At 39.1% G+C, this 9,710-nt stretch overlaps 1 protein-coding gene across 3 annotated transcripts; it reads right to left on the bottom strand.

The window, feature by feature from the left end:
- Positions 1–277: 277 nt before the first annotated feature.
- On the bottom strand, positions 278–9,464 carry LOC110053939 (tetratricopeptide repeat protein 28-like). 3 transcript variants are annotated; one of them, XR_016206159.1, is made up of 5 exons: positions 9,434–9,464; positions 8,984–9,050; positions 2,972–5,888; positions 1,340–2,225; positions 278–928 (listed from the first exon to the last, which is right to left on the bottom strand). XR_016206159.1 is itself a non-coding variant. In XM_020760256.2 (4 exons), exons 3-4 carry the CDS (start codon positions 5,866–5,868, stop codon positions 2,204–2,206), a joined length of 2,919 nt encoding a protein of 972 aa, XP_020615915.2. In that variant the 5' UTR covers positions 5,869–5,888; positions 8,984–9,050; positions 9,434–9,464; the 3' UTR covers positions 278–2,203. The 3 variants fall into 3 exon arrangements, 2 of the variants coding, with proteins under 2 accessions (XP_020615915.2, XP_089141441.1); XM_020760256.2 differs by having other exon boundaries at positions 278–2,225; XM_089285315.1 differs by lacking the exons at positions 278–928; positions 1,340–2,225 and having other exon boundaries at positions 2,968–5,888.
- Positions 9,465–9,710: the final 246 nt, after the last annotated feature.

The following is a 9,710-nucleotide window of genomic DNA, read 5'->3' on the forward strand; positions in this document are numbered from 1 at the left end:
CAAAAAGAGCAGGGGTGATCGGCGAAGATTTCGAGAAGAACCCCTAAGAGGTACCAAGGTCTTGTTTTGTAGACGTGGCTTGAATTTTTGTTCACCCTAACGTACAGGTACCAATTCTAAAACAGCATATTATCTCCTGTCATCTTTTATGGGGCTCAAAACTCTAAAAGGTACCGCAAAAGCTCTCGCTCTAGATCGTTTAAGGTGGCTCCCTATAGTTTTACGACCGCACGCGCGCTGAGAAGGTAATCTGCGCGCGCTCAAAGGAAAACGTCAGTGTTTTTTGATATTTTATTACGTCAACATGAGCACAAAAAAGCAAAACTGACATTGAATTTTCTCGCGTTTCCTTCGGTGAAATTCCGTTAAATTTGGCAGATTGGTAGTAAATATTTTAGTTAAGTCGGAGCTCGTTTTTCAGGGAAATCTATAAGACCAGATTTTTTGCAGGGGTAAAACACATGAATTTGAAAATATCGAAAAAACTGCCTTACAAACCCTGTTTTTTTCGTGTTTAAAATTCGTATCCCACTGGAAGCGATGTGATGTAACAATTTTGGAAGATTTCACTGAAGGAAATTCATGAAAATCACAAATAAAGCCATAAAAACAGTAAAAAACACATTTGTTTGGGCATTTATAATTCAAGACCACATCCCCAGATTTTAACAGAGATGATAGCAAAATACTATTTTATCATTGCTTATTACATGTAATAAGTTTGAGAGGACTAGGTGTGAAAGCGAATGCAAAAACAGCATTCAAAACATAACACTTGCGCGCGCAACGCCATAAATGATTACCCTATGGAGACACCTTAAGGCTGATCACCCTAAGAGGTACCAAGGTCGCTTTTTTTTTTACCACTAAAAGGTTCGACGAGCAACCCCGTCCTTTTTATAAGGAACTCTTCCCCCGGGACCCGTGTCTAAGGCCCAGTTCAGACGCCGAACTTTTCATGAGCCGAACTTAATTCGAATTTGGACCGACCCAAATTATCAAAAGTACACCTGTTGATTCAGACGTCGAACTTAATTCGCCGAACTTTATTTAGTTTAAACCAAAACACATCGAAATGTCAGCGATTTTCAGGCAAAGTAAAAACTGCTTGTAAAATACGTTATAATAATTTATACATTAGGTTCGGCTCATGAAAAGTTCGACGTCTGAATCAAAGCCGTTCCAAAGCCGAAATTCCCGGCTGAGCTAGGCGGGAAGAACGGCTGGGCCGTTCCAAATTCAAATAGCCGTTCTTAACTGATTTAGACGCCGAACTTTTCATGTACTTAATTCAATGTATTTGGTTCGGCTCATGAAAAGTTCGGCGTCTGAACTGGGCCTAAGATAAGTACTGGTACTTGAATTAGTCATTAGATCTAAGAGTAACTTTTAGGTTACTACACATTTAAAAATGTGAACGTCTGGAAAACGCGAAATCGAGAGATAACTGTCAATTAATTACAGTAGGGACACCTTACTAAAAACTATTTTTCAACAATAAATGCTAAGAATGATTAAAATTATTATTTTTTGCAATTTGCGACCTCAACTTATGGAGTCCAACAGTTCGATATCAGTTATAACAGCTTGATTCTTCGTACTTTCGGAACACGATTCAAGTAACAATCTTCACTTATATAATGCCATAATCCACCATGATTTTTTCTGTTGAACTGATTGGCCGAAATAGACGTGATACACCTAACCTCTGCTCACCGGAGTGGTATTGCCGATCAAGAAACGCTTGCATGGACGATTTGTTCTTCACAAGAAACGTCATTGAAACTGGCTTAACTGAATTGTTTTTTTTTTTTTCATAGAGAGAAATGAAATGGAAATGAAACAACTGTAGAAAAATCCTTGAATCGCTGAATCGCTTGTCTAACAGCTGGCAAAGCGAAAAGCCTTTTCTTTTAGAATTGTCCTGGACATTTCATCATTTCATCACTGAAATAAAGCCTTGATTTATGTTTTGTACTTGCCAGAAATTGTGAAATTTCTGCTCGCTCTTACAATGGCTTGACAAAACAAACAAGCAAACAAATAAAGGCAAACTAGGTTTGGAAAAAAAATTAAACTTAAAAATTAATTATATACAAATTGTGTTCAAAGTCAATTTTAAGGCAATGCCTCCCATTGTTGGCAGCCTCTATCAAGTCCTCTCACAGGCTCTTAACACCAATTCTCGGTCTCTTTTCCAATTTCAGTCAACTTGACTTCCGACGCTAAAGTAAAAGCAAACAAACAAACAAACATGCGTTAGGAGGATTAGCTTAAAAACGACACTTGCTGTTGTCACTGATCTCATAATCGATGCCCCGTCCGCACTCATGCGTGAATTGTGAATGACTTTCGTCTATCATCTACACCGATACGATAGGGCTTGTCCGTTGTCAAAGTGTCTCCACCCTGGAAAGAGTATATAAATGTACGCGTTTGAAGTGAAAATCAACTTCCGAAGATCGTTCCTACCGGCAGCGAAAAAACATCAAGGAAAACGGATTTTACAATATTTGCTTACTTATTTTCGGTATCCACAATTAGTACAGCAGTGCTAAACACTTTAGCACCTAAATAAATAAATTTAAAAAATGGCTTTGAAACCCCTCCTGAGACTTTTTTAAACATTTCCAAACTTTCCATTATGCAATGCTTATCACAATTCGAAAATAATAAGATGGGAATCACCGAGCTCGTTGTTTAGTTATAAGAACTAAGGGTGCTTTCAACAGATTCTACTACTGTTGCTATGGTACCCTATTATTCCAAAACGATTACGATTATTGGTTTACCAAGTAATCAAGCATCTCTGTGATACCAATATTGAAGCATTACTTGAGAAACAGAGGTTTTATTTATCCGTTAGAGTATAGCTTTTGGAGAAGTGCTGCAAGCTGTCGCCTGACCAGCTCCTTGATGTCGATTCGTACCTTATGGCAAAATCTGTACTAAAAAATAAATTTCCACTTACTTTCCAAACTGAAGTGTCACGTTATCTCCAATCAGCATAAACGGTGCCCAGTCGGCAACCTCGGGAAAGCCGTTGCCTCTCATCCACTTCATGGCCTCGTGAAGAGATTCACTAGCACTTTCCCCTTCAGCAAGGTGCTTGTAGAAACACCCCATAAGCTGTTCTGTTGCTTTGTCTCCTAGCGCCCAGCGTGCCACCAGCACTGAACGTGCTCCGGATCCTAAAAAAGCTCGAGCAATTCCAACAACTCCCTCAGCCCTGATCTGCCCGCCTCCACTGTGACAGCAGCTAAGTACCACCAGCTTCGCTCGTAGTTGAACTCGGGAAATGTCGGACATGGTCAATAGGTAATCTTTTTCGTCAGGAAGCTCAGTAACAGTTGTCGCAGTTGGCGCAAGGACAATCTCTCCTCTTTCAGCATTACCATGTGCAGCAAAGTGTACCAGACTCACGCCGTGTATCATGTCAAGAACAGCTTGTTTTGTTGCCTGTTCTCCTAGCAGAGGTTGAACGCCCATCAGTTGTCCAACCATCCTTGCTTCCGCTCTTGCAAATTCCAATGGTTTGAAGTTTTCAACTCTTCCCCTGTAAAACACCCGACCAACCATGGGATCACCCACAATCAGTGCACCAGTGTCACTGTGATAGTCGGTTGGACTGTCCTGGATGAGCTTTAGAGTTGTCAACGAAGGAACGATGCGGAGCCTTAAAGTCTCTGATAAATACTTCCCATTTGCGTCCTGTAATGCCGCAAATGGAACTTTGTACAAGAAGCGATGGGGAACAATGATAATTTCAGGCTCCTCATTGCCAAGTAAGTCAGCCACAGGGTTGATGAGCATTCGGTAACACGACGAAAGGCTCGATTCGTAATGTTGGCCTTCCTCGGCGTCTTCCTCAACAAGTCGCAGAGCTGCATCACTCCCTTCCTGTGATGATTTTAGTTTTGGTTCCACATTATTGAATGATCGATCTTCGCAATCCTTGTCGGGTAAAATGCCAAAGCTACGGAAGCTTTTGGTAAAAAAGTCATCCAATTTAGGAACTAATCCGTCACAAAATATGTCTTCATTTGCTGTTATTTGACGGAAGTGAATGACCCCGCTTGCCTTGAGAATCCAAAGAAACACAACTTGCGATTGAGCATAATAGGTAATGTACAGACACGCACAGTTCCTTTGTTTTGTCATAATGTTTTCAATGCCGATCCATGACTGCGGATTAGCTGAAATTTGCTTGTTTTCAAGAGAGTACTGATGTGCCATCAAGTCTGCTAAAGCTCTAGCCCGTTCAAGTTCTTCAACATAAAGGGCATCGTTAGGATTTCCACCAGAAGCAAATAATGCACTGAGCTGCTGGTACGAAAACAGGCACACGTCTGAAAACGATATCTTAAATTGATCGTTGCCGTGTAGAAAACCTCGCAAATTTTCGCTTTTTTTAATGCTCAATTGCAAATAGTGAACTGCTTCCCGGATCTTTCCTTCGTCTAGCTTTACTAACGCGAGTTGAGATAGACATTGAAACTCTTTCTCGCCAAGTCCAATATCTTGAGTCATCAAAAGAGATTTTTTAAGACATTCTGTAGCCTTGGTATATTCACCAAGACATCGTAACACATTTCCTAGGTTTCCGTAATCTGTTGCTTCTCCACTTCTGTCACCAATTTTTATTTTGATTGCAAGTGCCTTTTCTAGATAATCTTTGGCCTTGACATATTCACCGAGAGATCGAAACACCAATCCTAAGTGTCCGTAGCATCCTGCTTCTCCATTTCTCTCACCAATTTCTATTTTGATCTCAAGTGCCTTTTCTAGATATTCTTTAGCCTTGACATATTCACCGAGAGATTGACACACAGCACCTAAATTCGCGTAATCTGTCGCTTCTCCGTCTCTATCACCAATTTCTATCCAGATCGGAAGCGCTTTCCCGTGACATTCTTTGGCTTTGAAATATTCACCAAGAAAATGAAACACATTTCCTAGGTTCGCGTAGGATACTGCTTCTGCCTTCCTGTCACCGATTTCTATGTTGATGGCAAGTGCCTTTTCTAGATATTCTTTAGCTTTGACATATTCCCCGAGGGAATTAAACACAGTTCCTAAGTTTCCGTAAGCTTTTGCTTCTCCTTTTCTGTCACCAATTTCCATTGTGATCGTAAGTGCTCTCCCATAATATTCTTTAGCTTTGCCATATTCACCAAGATATTGAAACACAGTTCCTAGGTTTCCGTGAGCTCTTGCTTCTATGTACCGGTCACAAATTTCTATGCTGATCGCAAGTGCTTTATCTTGAAATTCTTTGGCCTCCACATAATTTCCAAGAGATTGAAATACAGTTCCTAGATTCGCGTAATCTGATGCTTCTCCTTTTCTATCACCAATTTTCACTCTGATGGCAAGTGCTTTGTTGAAGTATTCTTGGGCTTTGGCATATTCACTGAGACAATAAGACAAATTCGCAAATTTTTCATATGCGTCCGCTAATCCCTTTCTGTCGTTAGTTTCCATCATGATTCTGATCGCTTGTTCATAAAACACTTTTGCCTCTGCATGTTTATACTGACGTTCAGATATTCCTGCTAGTACTATGGTAAGCTCTCTTTCTTCCGCTGTTTCGCCACGTTCGCGGTGTATCAAAAGAAGTTTTCTGCCGCATTCTATCACATTTGTGTAATCACGGATAACACGGTACGCCTTAAACATTGTTCGACGGGTTAAATAGTTAATTAGTTTGAAATACGGCTCTTCTCTCTGCACCACTTTCTTATTCAGAGAAATCACACATTCTTTGCACAACTCGATGGCTTTTAGACCACGACCGGTCTTGAGAAGGAAATTGGCAACAAGCAGTCCTATGCAGATGGATTTAAGAACGTTTTCTGTGTTGTCCATGACGTCTTGTTCTCTGAACTCTTAAAATAGATAAGAAAAGAAAAGAACTGATGAAATCGTTGCAAAGGGGAATCTTTGTTTACACTATTAGCCTCATTACTTCATTCACTTATTGTTTGAGCTACAGAACCATCATCTGAGAATATTGAAAGGGCGTGACAAGAAGCCTATGCACCTATGAACTACTCTTTATGTAATCCTGTTATGAAATAAGACAATAGCTTGTAAGGGAAGAAGATGGCTTCGATTATTTTTAGGGTCTTCAGCTAGTAAGAGGCAAACCGAGTCATTGTCATTGTCATTGTTTTCGTGTTTGTTGCTTTTAGTAATCATGAACACCCCTAATACCTTGAAAGATAAATAAACCATGGCCGACATTGTCTCAGTCACACTTTTTTCTGGTTGCGGCCCTGATTTTGTTGAATTGAAGATGTGTACCAATGCTGATAATTACCTCGTTAAATGTTTTTGTGTTTTTGTGCGGTTTTTTTTCTTTTTCTTTCCTTTTTTTTTTTTTTTACAACGAGAAGCAAGCAAAAGCACGCTATGTTATGGATAATCGTAAATGTGAAATAAAACTATCACTGCTTATGTGTAATCACACATCTTTGCAACATAGAGCAAACTAGCTCTTTCACAGTTGATAAGTTTTAACCAGAAATATCTTGCTTTACGAAACTGATGACGTGTGGTGGTACCGGGAAAATAGGTCTGTCTTTTTAAGGCTTGAACAAAAGCCACAAAAATGACAACCTTGATGATCATTGAAGGAGCTACGTCACGGTTTGCGCATCTTAAAAAGTTAAGCCTAATTTTTTAAAGTTCGTCGTTTATAAGTCATGTCAATCTTCTCCAGCCTTGAACCATGTATGGCTTATTACTATCCCTTTGTGTTTTTCCACCTTAGCAAACTACTATTTTCAGGTTTGTTCGCGGTCAAAGTAACTGTAAAGTAACTAAAAATACCACGACTGAACTCCTTTAAGGCTTCCACTCGTTTTACAGCTCTGATGCAACTTTACTGAAACAAACAAATTTAATCAAGTGAACTGGTTTTGAACAAAACTTAAATTAAGCTCAATTACTGTTCTTGAAGACGTCCAAATAGGAATAAAGCGATTGGATCAACCTGTTCTCACAGCTGAGGCGTTACCTTGAAAATAATACAACAGACGCAGTTGAACAGTAGGGGTGATGAATAAATGCGTAATAAATGCGAGACTTTGGGAAATAACAACACGAGCGTTTTTTCTTTTTTGTTCCGATCCCGAGATAATTTTGGTTTCTTCAAATTGCAAAACCGACTCTTCAAAGTGTTTTAAAGTCGAGTGGGCGACTTACAGACTCTAAGACGTTCAGACGTCATTTATAGAGACAAACAAACAAATCGGGATTTCGAGACTTCCTCAATCTTGCAAGAAATCGAGACTTCGAAACAGCTTTGTGAAACTGCGGGACACACTTAGGCTTTAACACATTATCCTGGCCTTATTTTGACCTTATAATGCCGGGGTAAGAATCAAGCATCATGCCGGCATAATAGTAACGAAAACTGGCTGACAGCCGAGGGCCTTGGGCATGCCAGGAGAAACCTGAGCACCAGTCACTTGGCTACATAGCCCATGCCAACAGGTTTTGCTAACTCAACTCTCTTCTGCTGCATCAGAGCTAGTTTTTTCAGTACTAGAAAACTCTTTTCGCAATAACTAAGACAAGGCAATGGAAGATTACAATGAGGCGTCGTTGAAGCTTCTTACATTTACAGTGAAACTGTTAGATTTAACTAGCCTCTATATAAGGAGGCGGTATAAGAACTAGCCACCATTTGGGGCGAAGTATGCTGCTCAGATATTTGTCTTTGAAAATTACTTTTCTGTTCTAAAAAGCGAATAGTGTGAAAACTATAAGCTTCGAACAAGTCTCATCCCGTTTTCACTTTTGATGTAGCTTTATCCTAATTTTAAATTTTTAACACATTTTCGGTGTGTCCAATAAAACTATTTTTATTGTGTACAATAGCTTTGCACAATAGATTATATCCTGCTTTTCAGCATTAGTTAATTTTAGCATGCCATCGGAAAATTGTCGGGGGCAACTGCGTATAGCATGTTTCCATTCCGTGACTTCTATTTTTCGCTTGACCCAAGTACTGATTAGTCACGCAAGTCACGCAAATCTAGCACCATGATTTTGAAATAGCACCTGTTCTTCTTGATTTCAATAATTACCACGGATACCTACGTTTCAAAGACTTACCAAGTTCTATTTTTTTTTTCCGATCCAGAGTACTGATCAAAATGAATGGCATGGAAATAATCTTTATCTTCCAAAAAAAGGGGAGCAAAATGCAAATTGACAAAGTTCAAACTCAGTGCAAAAGTATAATAGAAGAAACTTCCTCTGAAGTATGCTATACGTCCTTTGCTGACTATTCTTTGTTAACGTTTGATTCTGGCAGGAGAGAGCACGAAAAAGAAGTTACTATTCGGGTTCATTTCGTAACGTATATTTCACGATCTGATCGACTTAATTGATTCTTCCGCCTGTTTACAAAACCATACAGCTTTTCTATTTGAAAGGAAGCCATCGGTTTCGCGATCAGTTGCCATATTGCCTTTTGTAAATATCGTATCTTACAAAGAAATCAAACTATCCATTCTAAACTGGCGAATTTAGAGGCTTGGCTAGACAGTGAAAGGATGATTGTGCTTACCACAGCGAACTACCCCGAGTCTCGAAAGTGAAACCGTGAAACACTCGGGGGTTCCCGACATTCCGAGAAAACAGAATATTTATATTAACGTCATGCAGTTTATTTAGTAACCAATTATTCAGTAAAAGTGACCTTTGTATTATGGTATTAAAGTATTTTTTAACATATTTCGGTTCTTATAATTTGAAGCTTTAACTTTATATTAAGTCTTAACTTCTTAAAGGAACAAAATCCATTTCGTGACTTTTTTTTTTCACATAATCTCAATGCTTTTCGCTTTCAAAAGCCAACGAAAATCAGTCACGCAAGTCACACAAATCTAACACCACGGTTATGAAATAGCATCACTGAGTTATTCATTATTTTAATGACTTTTCGAAGAGTTATGTTTTAAAGACTTACCAAGACCTAAGTGTTTGTTGATCCAACAGTATTGATCAAAATGAATGGCGTAGAAATAGGGCTTAATCTGCAAAATGCAAAATTGACAATGTTCGAATTCAAACTCATTGCAACAATATACAAAGTGAACTTTGCTGAAGTGTGTTATACATACTTAACTAAAAATATCCTTTGTTTCATACAGCTGGCAAGAGAAATGATCTTATAAAGCACGAAAGACCTTGAACTTATCATCTGAATTTATTTTTTCTCATAATATGATAGATTTCATTCTTCCGCTTTTCCGTAGGAACTAGAAAGCTTTTTTATTTAGCGGTCGCCTTTGCAATCAGTTTCCTCCTTGTGTTCTGTAAATATCGTAGGTTCCAAAGAAATCGAGCTATTAATTCTAAACGGGTAAATATTCATGAATCTAGAGACCAAATAGCTAAAGGATAACTGTGTACTTACCACGGCGAAATCGGGCAACCTCGGTTTCGAAAGGCTTAGGGGTTTCCCAGCATTCCGAGAAAAAAGCTACAATGAAGGTCATCATATTGCGTCATGCATTTTGATTGGTAGCGCCGGGGCCGGTTGGGTTGGTCGTTGCAATATGGTATTAAACCATTTTGTTTTTCCAAAATCAGCCAACATACAGAAATAGATGGCACTTAAAACCATTGCACATTTAAAATTCGGTATGCGGTAATTGTTCCCCCATAGTAAACTAAAGATGGGCGAAATCAGG

This window comes from Orbicella faveolata, unplaced genomic scaffold, assembly GCF_042242905.1.
Source record: "Orbicella faveolata isolate gen_17 unplaced genomic scaffold, um_ofav_v1 contig_13, whole genome shotgun sequence".
In the NCBI taxonomy this organism is placed as follows: domain Eukaryota; kingdom Metazoa; phylum Cnidaria; class Anthozoa; order Scleractinia; family Merulinidae; genus Orbicella; species Orbicella faveolata.

What these genes read in the sequence shown, in the direction of transcription:
- LOC110053939 (XM_020760256.2), bottom strand. Translation starts at nt 5,868, where the DNA reads ATGGACAACACAGAAAACGTTCTTAAATCCATCTGCATAGGACTGCTT. An exon ending in GTGACACTTCAGTTTGGAAA is followed by an intron (nt 2,226 to 2,971) that starts GTAAGTGGAAAT and finishes CTTTTACTTTAG; the next exon opens with CGTCGGAAGTCAAGTTGACT.